The 26,189-nt window shown below is 43.2% G+C and overlaps 1 protein-coding gene across 4 annotated transcripts in view; it reads right to left on the minus strand.

Annotated features, from left to right (window-relative positions):
- FNIP1 (folliculin interacting protein 1) overlaps positions 1–26,189 on the minus strand; it is a 100,051-nt gene that overhangs the window by 36,653 nt on the left and 37,209 nt on the right. For all 4 annotated transcript variants that reach the window (XR_003087990.3, XM_006116071.5, XM_006116070.5 and 1 more), the window contains exons 2-3: positions 22,145–22,271; positions 8,920–9,063 (exon numbers count right to left, since the gene is read on the minus strand). Coding sequence is in view for 3 of the 4 variants with exons in the window: in XM_006116071.5 (XP_006116133.1) it covers positions 8,920–9,063; positions 22,145–22,271 (271 nt within the window). In the remaining variant the exon portion in view is untranslated. The remainder of the gene's footprint in view (positions 1–8,919; positions 9,064–22,144; positions 22,272–26,189) is intronic.

The raw sequence follows: 26,189 nt of genomic DNA on the forward strand, positions 1-26,189 counted from the left end.
AATGTGGAAAGGAAATGTTCTTTCCAGGCTTGTTCTTCTTTCAGTATTTGTCCATGACAGTCATTGATGGACATGATCTAGTCTTCATGAGAGGTTCTTCACTATTCTATAGAGCTGCTTGATACTTCCTTTCTCGTGTTGCTGCTTCTGCCTCTGGAGACTTCTTCTGAACCCAGACAGTTCTATCTCACCTGAATGTTTTTCTTTATTTCTTTGTCTCTTGCATCCATTTCTAAGATTTCTGCCTGTGTCTTGCACTGGTCCTTTTTTGCCTTCAGAGCTTTCTGTTTGTCAGTCACGGTCTGTGTTCCAGATGTAATAATCCATGCATTTTACTTTTGTCCTCTTTGGGGGCCCACTACTTCCTCTTCTGTCTCAACTACTGTTTCTGTAAAATACTGGAACAGTTGCAAAATGCAATCTGGAATCTAACCCAGAATTTCTCAACTGCTATAACATTCTCTTTGTGCATCTTTGTGATCTTTTTGAGTTTAAGTTGGAGTGTGGACCCTCAGAGATAACGCTCTGAGCCAACATCTGCTTCTCAGCTGACTTAGACACCCCTCAAAAAAGATGCTCACTTCTTAGATATACACGTGACCTATCTAGTCGACAGCTGCATTATCTGGTGATCTCCATGTGAACTTGTGAATCTTGTGCTAGCAGAAACTGCCTCCTATCTATACAGTGTTTGAACTAGAGAGATTCAAAAGCCATTCATCACCGTAAGTTTGGATGCCTTCCGCTGTTGTGCCCAGGACATCTTCCCAGTCTATAGAGCTGTTGCCAATGTGTGTATTTAAGTCATCTATCAAACTGATGTCTTGATTATGCATGCCATCCAATAGTGCTGCACCTGCTTTTAGAATCTATTCTTTTCACTGTTGCCTGATACATTTGTTGGTCATATAATTGTGCTTTATTTACACGACAGAGCTTACAGCTCTAGTGCTGCTAGTGCAAATGCTCTAAAATGATGGGAGAGAGCTCTCCCTTTGACTTAACTAATCCCCCTTCAACGAGTGGCAATGAAGCTCTCCTGCCAACAAAGCACTGTTTACACCTGCACTTAGGTCAATGTAACTTCTTTTGCTCAGGGAGGTGACTTATTCACACCCCTAAACAACGCAAGTTATACTGATGTAAATTCTAGTGTAGATTCTTGTACACATTACGTCTCTTGTTTGCAGCGTAGCTTTTGTTATTCTGTAATTTGCTGGCTCCCAAGACAACAGGATATTTCACTTTGATGTTATCCACATAATTCCTAAATCTCTTTCATGCGCTCTTACTCCTAAGTGTAAGATGGTAGCAGAATTAAACACCATCTTGCCACTCCATGCCCACCTCATTTCACTGCACCATGTTTGTTCAGATGGATTGCTTTCATTTATTGGATGACTTTTGACAGCTTTCCCATAATACACATAGTGCGTGCATTCAACGTGCCTACTCTTGTTCCAGATTAAAATGTTAGGATCCACTGTCTCCAGATCTCAGCTTCCTTTTGGGCTTCCCCGTGATCTGACATACTTGTGTTTTGATCTCTATGTGCATGCTACCATCCTCAAGTTATGGCTTAACAGAACTGCTTCTCTTGCTGTAAGGTTAACTCTTCCACTGTTGGCAATAGTGCTGGACCCATCCTCAGAAAAAAAAAAAGTAGTGTTCGGCAGCTGGATTTGCAACCCACTCTGGTAAAGCCTTACTACAACACAAATTGGTCAGTTAATTATTATTAATCCTATTTAGTATGTTGTACCAAAGGGACAACCAAGAATGGAACCCTATTGTGCTAGGCACTGTACATACACAGAGCAGTAGACTTCCCTTTATCATCTTCCTTGTTCTGAAGAGCTTGTACGCTAATAATAAACAACAATAATTACAGTGCCTAGCACAACAAGTTCTTGATTGGGACTATTTGGCTCTACTGCAATAGATATTATTTGTATTGTTTACAACAATATGAGCACTTATAAATAATTATTATATTTTCTAAATTAGTAAGTTTGTGAAGGATTCTTGAAGAAAAAATAGGGCTAAATGTTCAAGAAATAGTTTGACTGGCTCTAATTTGTTTTATTTTGTGACTTCTGCATTAAAATACCACCGTTCAGAATTTCACACATATTTAACATCTGGATAAGCAGTCAATGGCCTTCACTAACATTAATCTATACAAGTTCTCAGCCAGCAGAGTTGTCCATCTGGGTTAGGCTTAACCCAATTATACTGTTCTGAGTGAGTGAGTGAGTGAGTGAGTGAGTGAGTGAGTGAGTGAGTGAGAGTGTGTGCGTGTGTTTCTTTTACAAAAATTATTTCCTCTAATTATTTTTAGTAAATACAAAGTTAATATCACATACAAATCTCAAACACTTAACTAATATCTGACAGGCCTACACCATAGTCATACCAGATATAATGCCTATCGAAGCCTGGGGAAAAAAATCAAGACTCAATTACAGAATATAATAAAGAAACAATGGACTATCACACCACTAACAACCCAGTTTATACATACAGTAGACTTCCAATAATCCAGAACCTTTGGGACCTAGATGGTGCCGGATTATCGGATATGCCGGACTATCAGGAGGTACTATAAACTGGTTATATATATATATACTGTATACAGTATATACTGTATATAAAGTGCTTTTAACCCTTTTTATTGTACATACTGCATACAGTATACTGTAAAGTTTTAGTTTTTTTAACCCTTTTTGCTCAGTTCAGCTGCTGCCGCTGCTGCCTTGTGACTCATTTTTTGCCGAAGCTCACTCACTAGGCTCTTGCCATTTTGATGCCAGACTATTGGGAGTGCTGTACAATTGGATGCCGGACTATTGGAGTTTTACTGTACTTACTGTAAAACACGTGGTTTGGAAAATCATTTTAAGCAGAAGATGAAGACTGAACAGACAAAACAGTTCTTGCAATGTAGTAGGAGTAGAAATGTTTATTTATCTTCTTTGGGTCTTAGAGTAATCAAAGCATGTTCATTCTTGTTTCTCAAATAATCCAAATATCAAAGTGAAGGCTCCCTAAATTTGTTTGATTTCTTCCGTAGGGCCTGATCCATGGCTCACTGAAGATCATGTGAGGTCCTTCCATTGACTTCAAGGGCCTTTAGATTAGATTCACAATGTACAGTAGAACCTCAGAGTCATTGGTGCCAATTTCTCTTCTAGCTAGGGGGTGCTCGACCTCTCCTCACCCATTGTCCCCAACCCTCACCGCTTCCTGCACCTGCTCCACTCCTTCCCTCAAATCCCCACCCTGTCTCTTCCCACACCTGGTTCACCCTTTCCCTAAGGCTCCATGCTGCTTCTTCCCACCCTTGCTCCATACCACCAACATTCCATCCCTTTCCTTCAAGTCCCTCCCCATCCCTACCCCACCTCTTCCCATGAATGCACCACGTCCCCTTTCTTCCTTCTCCCTTCCAGAGTGTCCCCAGTGCTGTGAAACAGGTATTTGCAGTGGGCAGGAGGTACTGGGAGGGAAGGACAGGAATCAGTGTGGGTCACTGGAGGGGAAGAGGTGCCATGAGGTGGAGGAGCTTGGCTGCCGGTGAGTGCTGAGCACCCATTAATTTTTCTCTGTAGGTGCTTCAAGGCTGAAGCAATCACAGAATCAGCGCCTGTACTCAGAGTTACGAACACGTCAGAGTTACAGACAACCTCCATTCCCAAGCTGTTTGTTATTCTGAGGTTCTACTACATATGTGACATTTGGGAGTTGGAGGAACTGCTTTTTTCTAAGCTCTAGCAACTGTGCGTTCAGAGGGCGAATGTGGTTTCCCTAATATGGCGCGTACTGAGGAAATAAGATTTTTAAAATTAAGTAGCAATTCTAACAGGGGACCTGAAAGGGTTTTTCTATACGTTAAAATATATTTGTAAATATTCCAAAAAACGAAGTATATTAAAAGTCCAATTAATTCTGAGTATCTTAAAATAGTAATTATTTCTGGAATACATTCTTTTTCATCCACTGATACAAATAAAAGTCTGTTTTCTTAAATGAGAGCCTTAGAAACCAAACTTAACTTTTATTTGATCAAAAGAGTGAGAAGAGCTATGTTTACTAGCTATCGCTTTATGGAGATCATGGATTTGGGGTGGACTGGACCAGTGGCTTTTTGACAAGTTAAGGGTTGACTCAATCACCTGTGCATAATATTTTGCATTTGACACACTTCTGTCTATAGCTGTTGTGCTGATCACCTCCTTCAGTACAAGGAAAGCACACATACTGCTACAAGTAATCATGCATTTCCTGTTACTTGACTGGTGAGAGTTTACCCTAAGAGATACTGATTAAGCACAAAGGAGGAATGTCATTATATAGCATCATATGCTAGATAAAAGTCCTGCACACAACAAGCAAAGATCTTCAGACTAAAATTAAAAAGTTACCAAGGCTTATCAACCGGAGATGCCCTTGCAGCTGACAAAAAGCTCATGCCACTCCTTCCCCCCATCTATGTGCTGTCTTTCTAAACATATTCATGAGTGAGCAAGGTCACTTTTTGTAGTCATGTGCTTTTTCTGGTGGCAGTTCCTCCACCCTACCCCAATGACTTTCCAGAATCCCAGCACCGGCTCCATCCTTGCTGTTCCTGACCCTAACTAAATTAAATGCCATAAGGACTCCCAAAGGTCAGGTACTTCCAAGCGGCTGCACTTGGGCACTGGGCAAAACAACAACAAGCCACATCCTCGGAATTTGTCAACTCCAGATGGTGGAACAAAGAACTTGGAACAACATTTGCCTAAAATTAGATCCTACGTGCGCTGATAGTTGCAAGGTGCTAAGCACACAACAGTGCCTGTTGAAATCTATAGGGCTGGGTTTGTGCACTCTCTGGGAAAAGCTGGACTGATTATTTAGGTGACTACAATGTCACAGAGTGAGCCAGGGCAAAATCAGAAAGGGTATGTCTACACTACCCCACTAGTTCGAACTAGCGGGGTAATGTATGCATACCGAACTTGCTAATGAAGCCCGGGATTTGAATTTCCCGGGCTTCATTAGCATAAAGCCGGTGCCGCCATTTTTAAAAGCCGGCTAGTGCGAACCCCGTGCCGCGCGGCTACACGTGGCACGGGCTGGATAGTTCGAACTACGTAGCCATTCCGAACTATCTGTACTCCTCTGCTAATTAGAGGTGGAAGGCTGTAAGACTATTAGGAGCAGCTGGCAGGGAGCTGGCCCAGGAAGACTGAGGCCAGCTGACTCCACTTCAGGCTTGCCAAAGGCCTGCTGGAGGCCTTTAAAAGCCTCCCACTTAGAAGATGGTAGTGGAGAGCCCGAGCCCCCAGCCCCAGCCCCAGCCCCACCTCCACCTCCACCTCTACCAACAGTTATAGAGCTAGAGACAGCAGGGGAGGGAGTTCCAGAAGGAGTGGCTGGGCTTCCTACCCCAGAAACCAGCTGCAAGCCCAGCCCCTGGCAAAGAGGAAAAGCTGCCAGCCCAAACTCTGGCCAGGGAAAGAGGGGCCCTTGCCACGAAGGTCACTGGATTCTTCTACTTGCTCTATCCACCAAAATAAAAATACGGAGATATTCTGAAACTCGAAGAAAACTCATTGAAAATATAACACTTTTCACTACTTAGCTCTTTGAATCTTCAAAGCAGTTTACAAGAAGGATCCATTACTAAGGTCATCATATTTTAACCGAATACCCATCTAACTTCTGCAACTCACTACCACTCCAGGAGCCCAAAAAAGATGGGGGCATGAATAAAAATAGCAACAGCCACTATAAAAATGAAGATATAATTACAGAGACTATTAATCTTCATGTGTCAGGGCAAAAACTGATTACAACCAGGCTCATGGATGAATTCCCATCTTCATCTCTCCTGGTCTCATATTGCATAATTGGCAAGGTGCACTGTAGGTTGTCTTAGAAAGATTAGATTGTAATCAGTAAATATCGCCACAAGCTTAAAAAAATGAGCGTGGCTCTAGCAAAGTACTTTTTACCTGGAACACTGAATAACTATTATTGCAAATTATTAGGTGGAAAATATGATGATTTTTCATCTACGAATACAAGTTGCAGGAGTTATGTTTTAAATAAGTACAAAACATTTGAGGGTTGTTTGGTTTTAATTTTGTGACAGTGTGACAATTTAAGTTAATAAAACTGGGGGGGAAATACTTAGACATAAATTATTGAGCCTATCTGGGAAACGTCATGAGAAATGAAAATCCGCTCATTTCACACCTAATTATAGCATTTCATCTTTCTACTGAAAGACCGAAAAGAAGCTCCACTGAAGCCAAAGGTACTGATGAGATGCATCGCTGTCCTGCTTTTGGTTTGGCCTTCATATGTGTCTAATGAGGATTACTCTGTCATGCATTACTACAGATGCCCACATTTATTGTGGAAACTCTGCTGCTGTCCAACCACCTGGGCCTTCAAGCTCTAGAAAACAGGTTACCAAAGGCTAAAGTGAAGTGCCATCAGCCAAGAAAAGGGGTTTAAAAATTAAAAAACTCACATGAGTAATAACTGAAGAGTGTATGGCAAAAGGGCTCCCTGCAAGGGAAGGATGACTTGGAAACAAACCAAATCTGTCGGTCAAATTTATGAGCTCACAAAAACAGATCATAAAAAGTGTTTATGATTATACATTAGCATATTAGAATCAGTAACATTGCATGATTCAGAAGTCACATTTATAGCTTCTATATTTATAGCATTTTACATTTCTACTTGCACATATAACTAGAATAAGAACAAAAATACTAGGGCAAGAACTTGCAAACACTACCAGGTACAAGTGCATCGTACTCTGGGAAGTCATCTGCAAGTAACCATTAGCTGTTTCAGATCTTATTTAGGTACATCTTAATGTATTCTAGTGACATTTGAGAGGGCTTTAGAGGGGACATAATTAAAATACCACACAGCAACCTGGGACAAAGCACTGTATTTCATCCTCCTTAGAACGAAAAACAAGTTAAATCACCCACATCATGGTCACATATATTTGAATAAAAGTATTAAAAAATGTTATATTAGCATTAAGTTATTGTGGCTTCCACTTTGCAATTGCAAAGGTTGCAATATAAACACCTTTATTCTCCAGATAATGCTAATCGGTGTCTGTACATAGCCTGCCCAATTGACAAGAGAATAAGTAGCTGTAGGTCTAGACATTGGGGAGCATAATGTTATTTTGGTTACACAGGATGTTGTGGAAGTACATCAAAAGAAATGGAATAGCTTTTCCTTTCAAAACCAGACAAAATGTCCTTCCGAGGAAAGGTAAAAGGGCAAACAGGACTTCAGTCACCTTATTGAAACTATTGAGAGGAGCGGTATGTGTAAGATAAGACAAAGGGAACACATTTCTGGTCAAATATAGCAACAGCTAATGTGATGTTGGATAAATAAGCGCAGAAAGTTTGTTCATTTATATCTCTGGTAGGTTAAGACATCAGTAGTACTGTACCTCAAAATAGGTTGTGTAAGGGGCTGTGTCCCTCAAACATGCAATTAATTCATTACAAAGAGTGTAAAGGCTCAGTTCTATTTTAGAATGGCTTAATATAAAATGCTTGTGATCCGTGGAAGCTGAGATGACAGAAATATATCCAAGTCAGATGACTCTGGCTACTCTTGTATCAAAAACCTTGACTCTTTTGTAAAGTTTAACTCAAGTTATACATAGTCTTAATCTACAGGCCGCTATATTTTGACACACATTACTTTTTAAAAAAAGTTTCCCCGACATAGAACATTTGACTTTAAATCACAGAATCATAGAATACCAGGGCTGGAAGAGACCTCAGGAGGTTGAGTCCAACTGCCTGCTCAAAGCAGGACCAACCCCAACAAATATATTTTTAATTCAGAATATTTAAATGTACCATGAAGCTTAGGGTCCATCACTAGAGAAGGGCCCATACTATCTATCAATGCAAGTTCAAATAGACTTGACAGATGCTTTCACCAAAAATCCCGAACATGGCCGGAAAAAAACTTGGTTGAGCAAAAAAAAAAAAAAAAAAAGGGAGACCAAACTTGTTGACCAAAAAAACCCAACCAACCAACCAGCCAACCAAACAAAAAAACTGGGAGCACCTTTAAGAATGTCTCCACCAGCCTTCCGTCCATTTTACATGTCCGGTATTTTCTGTTTTTTTTAACCAGACGGGGGCTAGAAATAATGGACTGTCTGGGCAAAAACTGGACACCTGGTAGCCCTATGTTCAAATACTCTAAGGGACAAAATGTGTTAACCTACCATTATGGCTTTAGTCCAAAGTTTCATTCCATGGAAGGGGCTTAATGTCTAGCCTCATTCAATCAAATATGACACAAAACAGCAGAACTCTCACACTCTTGAGAGAACAGTTTACCATGTTTTAGTGCCCTTGAACCCCAAATCCTGGTTTCAATTTGGGATGTAAAATCACATTTAATTAGTTAAATGGGTGAATGTTAAGTTGAGCCAGTTAACTGATTAAACAGGGGTAGGGGCTTCTCCAACCCAATTGCTTGCAGCCCGGCATGGTCTACTGGGTTCCTAGCCCGTGCAGGGTCAGAAGCAGCAGTCCTGTGCAGGGTCAGCAGAGCTGCTGCTGCTTCTGAGGTCATTTCTGTCTGGGGATGCCACTTCCGGCCCTGTGCAGGGGTCTGGTGAGGGGGGTGCCCCCACACACTGGTTAACCATTACCCGGTAAGCATCACTCCCTTAAGGTGCTTACCAGATAACTGGCTAACCAGTTAACTGTTAACATACCTAGTCTCAATTCACAATTGAACCTTAACCTAAACCTTAAAGAAAAACTCCTGCCCTTGGCTGTCTCTCATTGTAAGCCTTTTAAAACCTTTGATACATCTGCTGCAAAATTTGGTAAGATTGAAGTCACGTTAAAGAATTCTCACCTGATATTTTGGGCACTGTTCTTTCGTGTCAGACGAGGAGGAGGATGAATTGATGGAGCTGTCCAATGAAGAGGAGCTGTCTCCTCCAGGCTTCAGGTGGCAACATTTCCCAAAGACTCTCACCTGAGCATCGCTACAGAGTTTCTGAAACACAGACCACAAGCTTGTCACAGACCAGCTCACATCATCAGCAACATTGCTGAATGGCACCGGAACGATCTGGCCTTGTATTCCCAGAGCGAGGATTTACTTCTTCTACAGACTGGCTATGGGGAAGGAGGCTGGCCTACTTTACTTACATAACCATCCCTGTTCATTGCCTTAAGAAATTGCAGGCAGCCAAACTGCTTTGAAGTTTTACAAAGAATGAATTATGGGGAGTCAGAGAATGGATGGCATGAAAAGGGGTGAATACAAGACAAGGAACAACAGATTTCACCTGCTTTCTCCCTGCCTTACATACATACTAAGTATTCATATAGTCCCGTGATCGGCACTGCACTTTGTACAGGCAAATTCAGGTTTTTAACCCTACTGACAAGGAAGAAAAGCCTGGAAATGCAACCCAAGTGTAACTGTTGCAAAGTCTGCAAAGGGCCAGAAACAATGGTTCTAAGAGGTGCAAATTGTCCTAGACATCTCAATGGGACTTGAATGCCCAACCCCTGCTTTGGGCATCCCTCCGATTCCACCCCAGCAAGATGCTCGGTGCATGCGTCAGCTGGCAAAAGGAGAAAAGTGCAAGGGGACTCCGCCCATTCCTCCAAGCTGATAATGTCAGCTGCCAGGATAAGTACTAGATCTCTGCCACTTCCACTGGTCCAGTGCAGGGAAAAGATGGACCCCTGCTGCTTCAGCAGCGGTGGTGGTGGAGAGGCAGAGGGAGAAAGGAGCATCATGTTTCTGCCCCTCCCTCCCTGGGCAAGGTAGAGGCCAATGCAAATGGGGTGTGCAGCCCCATGTGTCATAGTGCATGTAGGCTACCAGATTGCTATAATCTGTCCCCAAGTTAAACAGGGCACACACACTCACTGACATTTTTCCATCATGTTACCCGCACTAGTGTTTGCACTAGTGCTGTCACTTGTGAAGCTGCTCCTGTGGGAAAGAGGTTAAGGAAAAACATACTGACAAACTCGTGAGTTTGGGGCAGGTCTAGGACTGGAAAAGCATTCTCCTGACCCTGAGGCCTGTGCTTTACACAAGCTCCCTCTCTGAGTAACCACCTCGCATTATGACACACTAATCCTCATGAGGAGCACGCTGAACTCATGCAACGTGTAGATTTGCTAATGTCTCATATTTCTTGCACCGTGCATACAATGGCTGGAACATGTGAACAATAATCATATGACTTTAGTAGGAACTCGTGAACCAGAATTGCATTTTATCTCTGACACAAACAACAATGTCCCAAGCTAGGCAAGGCATCATGTGATAAAAAACCACATTGAATCCACAGGGTTACAGCAGCTTTTGCAGGCAAACCACATTTCAGCTTTATATTTTCCATCAGATGTTGCAAGTTCCTATAAGAAGATTTGGCAATAGCTAGGCTTACTTCAGGTTATAAGTATATTAAATGCATTTTATGTAAAAGAAAAAATTTCTGTGCATTAAATGAGAGGCTAAAAAGTGAGCATTTTGCAAACCCTAATCATTTCTCTTGATTAGTAGGAATGTGAAAGGTTAACCGGTTAGCTGATTACCAGTTCCAGTTAACCATTAACCAATGGCGGTTGGAGCACCTCCCCAACTGCCGCGGGCAGAGGACTGTTCCAGCCCTGCGGGGAGGGGGGACGGGGACGGGGGAAAGGAAGGGTGGGACTCGCTGTGGACAGGGGCTGTTCCAGTCATCCTGCCTCCAGCCCAGCGGCAGGTTGTGGGTCTGCTCCAGCTGGCTGGAGTGGTCCATCCACTCACCCCCCTTTAACCTGTTAACTGATTAAACAGTATGTTTAACTGGTTAGCCAATTAAACAGGATTTTACATGCCTACCCCGCATACAGGGGCCTTACTCCCCCTATCTATGCCTTCCTTTAATTGGTTAACCAATTAAACATAATATTTAACTAGTTAACCAATAAAATGGGATTTTACATTCCTATTTACTAGCATATTAACATTTTCAGAGTCGTAGCTTTTCCCAATCCACTGATGAACAAGACATCTCGAAATTACAGTTTAATAATTTAAATACTAGAGGAGAACAGACATTTGATCTTTGCAGTGGAACGCAAAATGAACTAAGGACCCTCCGAAGTGAAAGAGGTCAAATGTTCAAGATCTTTGAGATACTATCTGTCAGCAGCTTACATGTAGCAAATCATCTGTAAAACGCAGAACAGTGACAAATTTTGGGACAGGCAATTTTAGAATCCAGCATGTGCTGGACTATGAGATCAAGTATCTATAATGCTCCTCCTCTCTGTAGTTACTGGATTTGAATGTCAATGAAATATTAGATGCTACAAACTGCCAGATATTATGCAACAAGGGAATGGGCCAACTTGTGTTCCAATATAATATTTCAAGTATTTTCACGTCATATTTCCCCAAATAAAGAGATAACTATAGCATTAAATAAGCTGCACCAACCAAAGTTTCAAACCTAGCCTCTTTCTTCCCAAATATATATAGTGCAGCAAATGGAATCTCTAGATAAAATGCTACAGTACTGGCAATTCTCTGCCATGCACATAGCTGCCAGAAAGGAAAGCTGTGGAAAGGGGTCTTTGCATCCTCAGGCCAGAGTTCTTATGCATACGTTACTGTTGCTGACAGTCTCGGCTGCAGATGGGAACGCACTGAAGACATGCTATGAAGCAGCTCTCCAGTAGACTTGCTTCTGAACTTCTATCAGATACATCTGCAGCAGGCTGTTTCCTCAGTCATCTTCCCCAACCTGCACTAGCAATGTTTGGTCCTTCTAAACCTCTTGATGGCATTTTCATGGGTTTCTCACTGGGAGCACAAACTCTTTATTGTACGGGCAAGGCACAAGCAGCACTTCTGCTTCTTCCCCGAACACCACGAGTTACACAGGACAAGAGTCAAATGAAAATAAATGAATCTTTAAGGTTATGGGAAGCCAGAATCAATGGGATGAATATTTTGCAAACGCACATGGCTAGATGAGAGTAAATGTACCATAGGTGTAGAGGAAAGATGTCTTCCCCTGCATGTATAGGGACTGATCTCTGAGCTATTGATCCCCACTTGGATAAAATGCCACACCAATTCCCAAAGGAGAGTTCCAATAGAAGTTAGGTATTTGGGGGGAGGACCCCAGGGAGAAGGCTCTGGAATGCTGTATGATTCCAAAAGTCAGACTCTCAGAAGATGCAGGAAGTGTTTTCTAGGCAGGCAATGGAAGTACCAAAACTAGAGAGTAGGGTAGAAAAATCCCATTTCAAGGGAACCTAGGATATAGCGCTGATGCCAAGCAGTTTGACAGGATGGGTGTGCATACGAGTGAGAACATTCATCAGGCATTTTTTATCCTTTTATACCTGTCTACCATAGGAGGTCTCACCTTCCATTGTGATGGGAATGAGGAAAGAACTCAAACCACCCAAAAAGAACTCTAGGCCTGAAAACTATCCATCCAATCTCTAGGCTACTCTAATCCTCAGAAAGAAAGGGACCACCACGCTGATGGACAATGAATCTAGTGAAATTAACTCTCAGAGTTTATGGACATCAGCCTGAATCGCAACTGCTCATATAAAAATAATTTTTGCATCTGCCTGGAATACTAGATTGTTGCACATTTTTTCAATTGTCAATAAATGCAGAGCTTTGTTGTTGTTGTTTTAAACAAAGAGACTGTAGCATTCCTGAAAGTTGTCAGCTTTATTCTCAGCATTCACAGGTCAAGTGGGAGCAGTGATCAGGGGGAAAAAATCCCCTTGCTGCCCCATCAATATACCTTCAGTTTTGACTGACAGCAGTCTGAGAGTGGAGAGGGCAGGATTCATTCTCTGGGCTGTTTGAGCAGACAGAAATTGAAGATGCCAACTGTAACAGTAGTCTCTTGCTCCCTGAAAACTTGTCCACGAGGAAACAGTTTGAGACCATCGTCTCAGTTTCACAGGTCACCTCCAGCCAAACGGCTCAATATTCTATTACTAATCCCTTGAGCAATGTAGTGCCCAGCACTTGCCCTGTGTTTCAGCATAATCAAATGAGTGGGTAATCCTGGTGTGGTTAACATTATGGGCTGCTTTTATATGTTTTATCCAGTGCTGGAGTCAGAGATTCCAAATGAGACCACGTGCGCACTGCACTATCATTTGGTTAAGAGTTACTGCATCAGAAACAGCGGCCTATGCAGCACGGTAGAAATGAAACTCAGCTGCTGCTCCCCAAGCCCTCTTCCTCTTGCCAGCTCTGTGAGTAACTCTGTGGCAGATAACGCAACTCCATGAGGTATCTTTGGGGATCACTGAATTTAAATGTATGAATGGTTTAGGGATGAATGTGATTAGCTCCTCCAGGTACTAAAAACAGTGGCGGGGTGACTAACACACATCACTGAAACTATAAACAACCCCAGAGAGGTTCCACCCCAGGGGCGGTGTGCATGTATGTGTTCCAACTGGGTTTCCCAGAGACCAAAGACAATGAGAAAAAGTGGGCTATATAAAGGCTGAGTATAAACAAGCACAGGGTCTTCCCTTAGATTCATCAGACATGATCATTAGTGCTAGGGAACCCTAACCCTGAAAGGAGGGGCTGGATGGGCATTGATCTACCAGGGCCCCATAACATTAATGAGCGATTTCTGGTACATATATTAGTAGGCATGTAGGGACCTATCTTGTGTGCATATTTTTCTTCTGTGATGCTTTTATCCTAACAATATATATACGTTGCTTAGAAAGAACTGTGTGATTACAAGCAATGCCTGGCAAAACACTGATCATGGAAAGAAAGCAAAATGCAGGCACTGGCCTTTAGGTGGACTAACTTGCTGGGAATATCTCAGTGTATGGCACCAGTCAGAAGGGGGTGGCTTGGATCCCTACCGAAAGCCCAGGGATGGCTGGGAGTCTGGTATCTGACTGGGCATTCCTTAAGCGGATTGCAGAATGGGTGTGCTGGTGAGAGAGAGGGGGGAATACAGATGTGCCCTGAAACTGTGATAAACTCCACTGTTCTCCATAATCCAAACCCCTAATGCTAGTTTCACATTAGGCTCTCGTTTACTCCTCCCCACTGCCTAGCCACCTGTTATTACCTCTTGCTCCTCTATAGCATCTTTAAGATCCACCCTTTCATTTCCATCACAGTTGCCAAATTCTTTGGTTCCTTTTCACCTGGCCTACTGCAGCCTTCTTTACTTAGGCCTCTCCTTGATGCTCACCTGCTGCTAAATCTCTCTTTCCATGCCCAGTGTCTGTCACCTCCCTCTTCAAGTTTTGTCTCTGGTTCCCCTCTACCTTCTGTGTTGAGCTCATAACTCTGACCCACAGTCAGGGTTCTGCTTAGTTCGGGCTCCTGTTGCTACCTTTTCCTTCAGTCCTTCCAACTCTTCCGCCTTGTTTCCTTTGTCATCATTCTTTAGCCTTCTGACTCCACGTATCTTTGCAAATTTCCCCTTGCACTTATGTAATTCTCCCACTTCTCATGTACCTGTCAGCAACCATCTCCAATCAAATCCCTTTTTGAAAATGCCCTTCCCCCCACTAACATTTGGGCCACGAACAAAAGGACAACATGATGCAAAAATGTAACTAATAAAACATATAGGCAAAGCACATGCACTCTGCTCTCTGGGCCAAGCACTGATGAAGGATTCTCCTCTAGTGTGTACTCTGACCTCCGACCTCACCACTACTTTATGGCATCCTTTATGTTGTGTCCTTGTCACATTTGATTGTAAGTACTTAGGGCAGACACCTTTGTTGCTGCTTGTTTTTACATATCATACACATTTACAGTGATATATAATTAATTAACAACAACAAAGCAGAGTACAGAACTGTGTGGTGCTGGCAAATGGCCAATGCAATGCAGTGTCAAGGTTGGGAAGTCAAGCACTCAATTCAAACATCAAAAAATTCAGAGGAAAGACTGAGGGTTCAGCTCTGGTTCTGCTTTCTTATGCTTATACAGGTGGAACCTCTCTAGTTCAGCACACTCAGGACCTGACCAGTGCCGAACCAAAAAATTTGCTGAACCATGGGAAGTCAATATTGTCTAGCAGCATTAATAACACTTCCACTGCTTGCTGGGGTCTTACAAGACATTTAGGGGTAAATTAGAGCTAAATAACACCACAGAACACTGAGCACCAGGACTGGGTACTGTAAGCAATCTTTATGGGAATGCGGGAAACTTGGCCACACCCATGAAAAGTGGACATCTGGCTAAATAAAATCATGCCGGACCCCAGATGTTGCCAGACCAGAGAGTGCTGGACTACAGAGGTTCAACCTGTACCTTAAAATAGGGGTGAAAATCTGTCTTTCCATTGCATATTCGCATCCAAATTCAATCCAGGTTTGATATCAGGTTTTCAAGGATTTCTAAGGAGCATTCTTCCTGCTTCCGCAAAACGGATTTTCACTGGGACCCAGTGAGGAAGCACATTTCTCACTCATCTCTGTGACTGGGTTTTGCAGATAGAAGGAAACAGGAAGAAGGGAAAGGATGCGAGAGGAAAAGGAGTAGGTGCAGATGTGCAGCTACCAAGAGGCATCAAAATCATAGACAAACATGATCACCTAAAAACAAATTAGTCAGCTGCCATTACAAACAAGTCTCATAGTTGTATGAGATACAAACACTGAGATCTCTATGAAGGCAAGTAGATCAGACTTGCAAAGCAGCCAGGGAGGAGCACTGTGGCTGTTTCCAACATCTTACTGACTGATAACATCGGAAAGATGTAGGTGTTGTATATGACTATTTGGATACAGCATTGGTAAAGTCTGCTCTTTCCATTACACACTGCCCTCATGTACTCAGTATGCAAATGATTCCTGTTCTGATACATCTTCTCGTGATCTGATGCCACAATGCTGACAAGTGCAGTCTCTTTCTCCTGAGATACTGGCAAAACCAAAGTGGAAGAAGCCTTGATGAATATTCTGCTGCTCCGGGGAAGGAGAATTGACACCAACTAATTCTGGTACCGTGCCTAAGAACTGTGTAAGACCCCTGGATACAGAAGGCAGACTAATCAGTAGGGGAATAAAGTTGGGAAAGAACCTGCTGAACCAACTACCAAAAAAAGGCACAGGATACACAAAAGGAAGTCACTTTGCCCTGTCCTATTTGCCAAGTGCCCAAGACTCACAGCTGTCTAACATGGATCTCACATCTAAGTGACAATGCCTGGCACGCAGCTCGGCCAACATTCTCAAGTTCCTGCAACTTGCAGCCCTTGCCACAAGGCCTCTTTTGCAACCTAATCAAACAATTTTAACCCTCAAGGGGGATGATGTCTACCCAGCATAAAACCAGCAGCAGTGAGTCTTGGAGCCTGGATCAGACTCGGGCTTGTGCTGCAGGAATAAAAATTGCAGTGTCGACATTCCAGCTCAGGTGGGGGCTCCGCTTCCAAAAATCCCCTCCTTTGCCAGGTTTCAGATCCCAGCCAGAGAGTTAACATCTCAATGGCTATTTTTACCTTTGCAGCATGAGCCCCAGTCAGTTGATCTGGGCGTTGAGACCCATGGCTACAGGTATTTTTTTGCTGTGACGTTGGACCCAATCAGACCCAGAAAAAGTAACAACTTGTCCTTCAAATTGAACTACAGGGAATTTTCACCATGGCCAGCCATCACACTATGATCCCAAAGTAATAACATACACAGAGTTAGTTATTAGGGAGAGCATATATTTGTCCCTTTCTTTGTATGTCCTTTTGTTTCTTTCAACAGTCTTAATTGTCCTCAATCCTGTAACGCCAGGAACAACAGATTTTTGCATTGTGCAGTGATAGCAGACCATTACGCAGACCTCAGAATTACATTGATGGCAAAGGCACATCTCTGCAATTAACTAATTCCTCAGTCTAGCACAAATTTTAACATACATTTACATATTTCCTCCCCTCAAATCTTTAACTATAGAGCAGGCATGTCCAAAGTCCGGCCCGCGGGCCAATTGCGGCCCGTGTTCCGGTTTAATACAGCCCCCGCTTCCTCCCCCTCTCCTGGCTCCCCGGCGCTCTTTTGAACTGGCGCGCCCAGCGCGCCGCTTCCGGCCACGCCGCCGCCACCGCCCATGGCCTCCGCGGTCCTAGAGCCTGCCCTGTAGGGCATGTCCGCAGCCCCGCTCGGCTGCGGGTTCGCCCTGCCCCCCCGGGCCGCCGTGAGGCCGGCGTGTCCTGCGCTCTCCGCCCGCCTCCGACCCCGCGGGCCCTCCACCTTGGGGCTGAGAGTGCGGGGACGGCCCTCACGCATGTTCACTTCTTCAAATCTGGCCCTCTTTGAAAAAAGTTTGGACACCCCTGCTATAGAGGCAATCATATGGTCCCTCAGATGGAAGGTTATCACCCATTAGCCTTCACTGTAACTCTGCTGTAAGCATTCCAAAATCTCATTTACTTGGCTTTTTGGATTATCAGAAGGCAAAGAGGCAAAAAAGAGAATTATTTAAGGATTTCATCAGACATTCTTTCTGCTGTATAAAAATCTCCCCCCACACACATACAAATGTTACTAGAATGTCTAGTAATGTTAGAATAAACCCCACTGAAGGTAGATTCTGCTTTGCTGGACAATTTAGGAACATCTGGGTCAACTTTTAAATTCTTCACCTATCCAAGATTTCAAGCCAAGTACCCATTCAACTAGCTGATTTACACCAAATGTTTCTGCTTGGAACATGTGCCCCTCTGGAAAAATAGGCAAGAGGTGTGCTTTAAATTTCATAACCATAATATCCCTTAATAGGATTTAAGATGACCGAAATACATTCACCTTTGGTTCATCAGATGCAATTCTAATATATGCAAGGGATTATGCATCGAAAAAAGACATTGAGTACTTGGATTGCTGCAAGTACACTACTACTAAATTGTCATTCAGTTGTATTACAATTCATATTCACACAACAGGAAACCAGGAATATACAATTTTTACACAGCTAGCTGAATATTAAAAAGGAGCATTCTATGATAAGATGCTGCTTGAAGGTGGAGTTTTCAAAAAAAAAATCACTCAATAATAGCTTAACTTAGGCTAAATCTATATTGCCACAGGCTCAGGGGTGTGAAAAAACATCCCTCTCTCCCGAGTAGGAATGTTAACATGTAGTCGACTATATGATTAACCAATAAGCCTAGGCTTAATCTTGTCAACTACACATTTCTCCCCGCTTGCTGCCTCTGTATCAGAGGCAGCAGCGGGGAACAGGGGGGAGTCAAGCAGGAGCTGATGCTGGGGGGAGCCCCCTCTCCCCAGCACTGGCTCCGTTGTGCCACCTGCCCTCTCCCTGCGGAGTAGATTCTGTCCGCGAGAAGCTCAAGCTCCTGCACAGACAGCGGCTGCTGCCAGAGCAGCTTCAGTCCATGGCCAGCCCAAAGTGCTGCAGACAGAGGCTACTTCGTGGCAGCCTACCCACCTCCAACCGCCCTCCCATAGCAGCCTCTGTCTGCGGGGAGCAGCAGGCAGCCATTCTACATGGGGAGCTGCTTTTTAAACTGGTTCCCCTTCTGGACCAGCTCCCTCCTGGGACCCCATGCTGCTGCCTGGGATCCCCCCTTCGGTGCTGGGCCCCGAAGCGAGGCAGCAGCGCAAGGTGGCAGGGGGCTCTCTGGGAGTAGGACTGGAGTGCACTGGCTTCTGTAGAATAGTTGAGTAGCCAATAGTGACTTCATTTATTTTATTGTTGGTCACTTTCTTGGTATTTGAAAGGGAGTTTATGATGATACAGTTCCTACATTCCCCAGCTTACTGTCTGTCTTTAATGAAATTATTTTGATACTGTCATCTCATGCAATCTTTTGTCTTTCAAGAGCATTTTGTAGGTAAATATTAGGGATGTGAATGGTTAATCCTTAACTGGTAAGCATCACCCTTTGCTGAGTGATGCTTATCGGTTATGGTTAACCAGCTAGGGCTGGAGAAGGCAGGACCTGGGATTGCTACAACCTGGCTAAAGCAGCATCCCCTCCTCTCCCCTCCTCAGCGTCCCAGCACATTGCGGGCATGGATGCTCCAGCCCACCCTTCCACATTTAATCAGTTAACCGGTTAAACATAATGTTTAACCTGTTAACTAATTAAATAGGATTTTATACCTTGGTAAAATATGCACAACCACCTTGAACTCAACTTGTTGCTTGTTCAGCACAAACTTGTATTGTTGTTGTTAGGGCATATTGGACATTGTCAAAGAATTGTATTGGTTTTATTTTTCTCCCCCATTTATTTTGATTTTAATGAGGCCACTCCCTGCATATATAAAGTTAGATCTTGGCTCTAAGCACATTGCAAGGCACTCTTGCCCTTTTGCAGTAAGACATTTTTGCGCGGTGGGCACTCTCCACCATGAAAGAATATCTAGTAACTTGCTTTTCCAAAGGCACCATCCTGTGGCTTTTTTCCTGTGTTTCCTAATGCGATTAATACCTCTGGGCATTTGTAAATACAGTCAGGGGAAGATGTAAAAAGCACTCAGCACTGGCCCAGCTGCTCCTATTCAAGTTAACTGAGGCTTTCTCAACACTTCTCAAAGAACAGCTCAGCCCTGGCAGCGCTTGAAAATGACCGTGTGGTCAGGGTAGTAATGCTGGGAGAGCTCGCTGTCCCAGTGCTCTAGGTAAACTACCTCCACCAGGGGAGTAACTAACTGTGCTTTGGAGTGCTGCTCCCAGCACTGTAGCCTGGTTCACACTGGTGCTTTGCAGCCCTGTAGCTTGCTGCGCTCGGGAGTAGGGATGTTAGCTAGCGGGTAATTGAATAGTTGAGTAACCATATGAATTCTTATTGGCTACTCAACTATTCTACTTAACTAATCTTACCAGTTAAGGATTAACCATTCACATCCCTAATATTTACCTGCAAAATGCTCTTGAAAGACAAAAGATTGCATGAGATGACAGTATCAAAATAATTTCATTAAAGACAGACAGTAAGCTGGGGAATGTAGGAACTGTATCATCATAAACTCCCTTTCAAATACCAAGAAAGTGACCAACAATAAAATAAATGAAGTCACTAGTGGCTAGCACTGGGCATTCCAAATTTGCAGCCAGAGAACAATTTTTCCCCCTCCATCCTTATCGTCTAATTCTTTTCCTGTGAAGAAATGGCATAAAAAGAAGAGATTGTGGTGGCGCAATTTCAGATTATCATCACCCTAGAGAAACAGGGCTATTTTTTAATCGATCTCTGTAGCTACCAAGCCATCACGCTGAACTATGTATCAGTAATAAAGCAATGGAAAATTGACTGTGTAAATACAGACACTTTTTAGATCTATTTTGAGTAGTCCAGTAAATCAACAGGAAAAGGACAAATAGGTCCCTAATATGGACTGCCACAAAGCCTCGCTTAATTAGCATAACACATGCAGATCCAATATATATTTGGTCATATGCTTTTGGATTAATAAAACTATATTAACAAATTAGTTTTTCAGAGCAAGGTGACATTTAAATTGCTCTGTTTTGCAGTGACACTTGCTACTGTTACTGCAATTAAGTTTGTGCTGAGAATGTAACACCTAAAATAAAACTGATATATTCAACTATGGAAGTCATGAGAGTTCATGCCCCAAGTCACACAAATTACTGTCCAGAGTTAGAGTGAGGTATTTGGAGGAAGCAGGCAATCAGAACCCAGGTGAGAAACAGCAGGGTTCATTAAGTGCAACCATCTTCAAACCTGAAGTGAAGACAGGGGTTTTGTGCTAATGGGCTGAACTGCCTTACTTATCAGTACTTAGTCATATGCAAAATCCTAATGAAAAACTAACGATGGCCACCCATTTGCACTCAGAGAATTTTCAAATAGAAACAATTTCTATTTGAAGCTCTTAATGGGCTTGCAGGCATTTTACATATGGAGAAAATGAGGTTCAGAGCCAATAAATGATTTTCCCAAGATCACACAGACAGTCATTGGCAATTAGGGATGTTAAAATTAGATTAATCAAATAATAGAATAGTCGATGGAATTTCCATTGACTATTTGATTAATCGATAAGGGCGCTTCCACTTTGAAACGTAGCAAGAGCCCGCTTGGCTGTTGCTACATTTCAAAGGCAGAAGTGCTGCGCAGCATCCCGTCTTTGAAATGTACAAGAGCCTCAGTAGGGCTGAAATGCCACATGGAGCCTCTGAGTCTGTCCCCGCCTCCAGCTCAGACTCCATGCAGTGCTTCCACTTTGAAATGTAAAAGAGCCTCAGTGGGGACTCTTGTACATTTCAAAGATTGAAATGCCCTTGCTGTGCCTCGCCCAGTCCAACGGAGTTGGAGCAGGGGGCAACCAGCTTTTAAGATGGCTCCCCCCAGTACCTGCACCTTACTCTTCCCCCCCCCCCACTGCCTCTCTCTGATAGAGGCAGCAAGTGGGGGGGAAGCAACTCGTCGACTAGTGTGTCGACTATCTGATAAGCTTTTGCTTATTGGCTAGTCAGCTAGTTGCTTACATCCCTATTGGCAATACTAGCCTAGAACTTGCTTTCCTGTGCCTACCCAAAGAACACCCTCATTCATTCTGCTCCAGCAATTACATTGCAAATTCACCAATCAATAAACAGCAGTTAATTCGCTGACAAAAGAAAAAAACAAAAAGTCAAAGTTTTCAAGTGACTTTCTGCCAAACAGCTGGTACAATGATTAGAAGTTGAAATCTTCTACTGCCTCTCCATCACCCATACATGGCACTGCATGGTTTTGAAAGAAAAGTCCAGAAATAAAAATAACACTGTTGGAGAGAATCACTGACTCTCGAATACTTTGCAACACAATAAGCAGGGCTCGCCAAACCACGGCGAGTCCTGTTCGCCAGCAGCGCTGTCCGGCGATCTGCGCATGCACAGATCGCCCAAACTCAGCTCTTCCAGGTTGCAATCTACTCGTCACGAGCAAGTAGATTGCATTATTTGTCGAGCTCTGACAATAAATATTGGGCAACATGGATCTGGACATTTGAAACGTGAACAAAAATACAAGGTGTTTTACATATTAATCTTGTGCTACTTTGAAAAAATATACAATCTACTGTAACCAAGTTTCAATTATATGATTAGCAATGCTCACCGACACTGATATGTCCTCAGTTCTTCTTTTAGAGCTGGAGTCAAATAAGACATTTCGCCCTCTTCTTTCACAGTCTTGGTACACAATCAGTCGGATCTGACTTGGGTCAAACTCCGGTAAAGGCCAGCTTGAATGGAAAACAAAGGGACAGAGGTGTCTGTTACTACAATGAGTTATTACATCATTGCTTTTACTATTTTTGTATGCCTGACTATTATTAAAATATAAAACTCAAGACATGCAATGGCAACTTATTAAACATTTTGACCCTATGGCAAGCATCATGCCTACGTAGCAAGAGGGTTAAATCACACACTGCTGTAAATTGGTGTTACTCGGATGATATCAGTATTCATCATAGTGCCTATCAGCATTTAACTGCATTACTGAAAAAAAAAATCCATAGAGAAGCCACCCACCCTTCCATAAAGGCCCAAAAAGTTTGTGTTAAAAATGTGCCATGATTAGGCTGGCAGTCTTATAGATGGGTTCAAACCAAAACCCTAGATTAGAATCACCCAAGGCTCCAGGAGAGCGTACATCTGCATGTGGCTGGGGTCTATCTCCAATTACTGTAATTGCTGCATTCAGACACAGAGAGAATGACAGTTCAGGCCACCACCATCATCATTATAAGCTCTTGTGTTACTAGACTGGGCCTTTATTGAGATTGTGCTTTTTGGTCCCTTCTGATACAGAGGCAGCAGCGGAGGGCTGCAGGCAGTTCCCCAGGAGCACGGAAGCTGGTGCGCCCAGGAGCCAGACCCTGAGCCTTGTGTAGCCATGTAGCAGTTACCCGTTCACATGGCTATACTCTTACATCCCTAGCTAGATTACAATCAGCCTGGAGGAATTTAAGCAGCAGTAAATACAGTTCCTTGGGTCTTTTGGGGGAGGAAGTCCATTTCCTAATCAGCTTAGCCCCACAATTTAGCAAGGGAGGAGAAAAAGAGAAGCTACAAAGAGGATACTATGTAACAAACAGTAAATGGGCAGGAGGGGGGAAAGAAATACAGGAGAAAACTTGAGCAATTTACAACTGAAATATATTGCTGTCCAGAATTTGAGTGTAAGAGCCTGGTTTTGTCTTGGTATACACTAGGGATGAAAGCAACTAGTCAACTACTTGATAAAGCTAGGCTTATTGGGTAGTCAAGTCATTAGTCAACAATTTGCTCCCCCCCCCCCCCACCCTTGCTGCCTCTGTATCAGAGGCAGCAAGGGGGAGAACAGGAGCTGTACTGGGGGGAACCAGCTTAAAAGTTGGTTCCCCCCCAGCACCACCTCCACAGGGGATGGTGGGGGGGGCAGAGGTGCAATGGGAGAAACAGCGCAAGTGGGGACTGAAGCTTGCACTGGGTCCCAACAGCTGTGCCTCTGCCTTTTAAATGTAGTAAGGGGGCTCTTACTACATTTAAAAAGCAGAGGTGCAGCAGTGGGGACGCCACGTGAGTGGGGAATGCTTGAGTTCCCGTTCGCCCCGGGTTCCCTGCTACGCCTCAACCTTTTAAGTATACTAAGAGCCGCCTGCAGCTGGTATAGGGAGCGCCTCCCCTTATCGACTAATCAAGTAGTCAATGGAAGTTCCATCAACTACTCCATTAGCTGATTAACTGAAATGTAACATCCCTAGTGTACACACATCAAGCTAGTTACCCTCAATGAAAACTGCATACCTCAGAAGGAGACCCGATGGCTAAGTAACTAAATTCTAGACAAAAAAATTCTACCATTAGCTACGATGACTATTAAAACAGGACAACAGAATTGGAGTACAGCGCTTGCAAACAACACTGGTCCTCTGCCCTTCTCCTACTTCTCCTGCCAGCAGTCCCAGTATGCCTTGGGCCTGTAGTCAACTGGAATTTTGCCATTTATTTCAGTAACAGCAGATTCTGGCCCGGTAATAGTATAGGCAAGTTCTGATTGACAGCTGCCATGAGAATCCATTCGAGAGATGGTGGTATCCTCTCCCATGAAGCAGAGCAAATGTCACTTACTGTGAAACACAAACACACAACTATTAGTTGAGACGGCACCAGAAAAGAGCCATTTGAGAGAGACACTAAGCCACTATATTTAGAGCAGTTTGGCCCAAGTCAACTCCCTGCATGCAATCTCTAGTTACTGAAGTGAGTCCAGTAGATCATCTCACACTCACAGCCTTAGTAGGAACCATATGGTTGAGGGATCTCTTACCCTTAGAGTGGAAAGTTCAGAAATCATTCTCATAAGCTATGCCATTGACACTATTATAAACAAATCATAATAATCCATTGCTTACAAAATTATTATTTTTGCTTGTCTCACTCCTGCAATGCATTTGAATTTGCCTCTCTCTTAAATAAAAGCATGACTTCTATTAGTACTTCAGCAATTCGACTATGAAATCTTTTCACTATCCTGGCAAAGGAAGGCAGGAACCCTTACAGCTGTTTAGGAAAGTCCGCTTATAACATGCCCCAGGAGCAGATTACACACGAAGAGGAAAGCAAGCTAAATATAAAACCCTTGCTGCATTCGGCAACGTATTGGGTCAAGATAACAAGAGCCTGTTTACTTCTCCATTCCTGTACATGTCGTTTTACCTTTCTTGATACAAATATTCAACATGTGCTATAAATCATATTCATGATAGTCCCAGATAAGTGTGATCTCTGTTACATAATATAGCTTTAATGCTCTTTAGCCTTGCAAAATATTCTCTGGCAGTACTGGCGTGTTCCCTGAATCAAGAACACTAGCTGAGGAGTCAATAAATAGATGCAGGCTGGCACCTCAAACTAACACCTTGTCCATTCAGCATTTAAGGCATGTCTATACCGTAGTTCGACACCCATGGCTGGCCTGTGCCCACTCACTAGGGCTTGCACAGCTGTTTAATTTCAATGTAGATGTCTGGATTTGGGCTGGATCCCAGGCTTTCAGACCCTGTGAGGTGGGAGGGACCCAGAGCTCAGGCTGCAAACATCTATACAGCAATTAAACAGCCCCGCAATGCGGGCCCCTCAAGCCTGAATCAGTTGGCCTGGGCCAAGCATAGTGCCTTATAGCAGCACTGACATATGCTTAGACACACACTTTAGTAGGAAAGACATACAGATCAGATTTGCTCTCCTGTTTAACAGCTGTACAGGCTGACATCTTAAAAGAGCATCTGGAGAAAACGTACAAACCTTTACCATATGCAATACACATCCCCAGAATAAATACTGCAGGACAATACTCTGGGACAGATATTCATTGGTATAAAACAACAATGTGCACAACTAAGGATCTGTGCATCTTTATTCCCAAAGTATGGAGAATTTTTCAGATTTACACTGTTTAACCACAGGCAAGTCACTTTGTTACTCTGTGCTTCTGTTCCCCGTCTGTAAAATGGGCATAATGTACTTCTCTACCACTCATGGGGATGTTAAGAGGATAAATATATTAAAGATTAAAAAAAAACACTTGGATACTACCATATTGGGGGCTACCTAAGATAGAAGATCCAAGCAAAAGTGTGAAACCCATTTAGCTCTTAACCTGAGAGCCAAGGAGGTAAAAGGATTGCTTTGTATAATATCCCTCTGTTGCTGGCAAATTTTACCTGTTTTACAACCTTGTGGGAAATAATGGCAACATGCAGAGAACACTTTTTCTTTAGGGAGAAGGAGAGTAAGAGGAAAGGTTCATGGAAAAATACATTCCCTTGACTAAAATCATTCTGTGCCTCCCTTGACATTAAAGGTAGTTAAATCACATATCATATTAAGAGTTCCCTTTATCAAGGGCTAACAAATGATTAAAGGATGTTTTAATAAACGGTTAATCAATTCTTACACTCTTCAAAAGTCCAAAGACCTGTATAATTGGTACACTCCAGCTGATGCGATTATAACCATCTATAGCTATTCATGAAACACACGTAAAATATCTATTAATCATTTATTGATTTCTATGCATGTTTACCCATATAGCCAGTGGGACTGATCCTCTTGCCAGGCTCCTGGGCAAGGCAGTTGGAGGGTGGGGGGCTAGCCAGATGGGACAGGACCTC

The sequence above is a fragment of the Pelodiscus sinensis genome, chromosome 16 (genome assembly GCF_052426305.1).
Source record: "Pelodiscus sinensis isolate ZL-2025 chromosome 16, ASM5242630v1, whole genome shotgun sequence".
Taxonomy (NCBI): Eukaryota; Metazoa; Chordata; order Testudines; family Trionychidae; genus Pelodiscus; species Pelodiscus sinensis.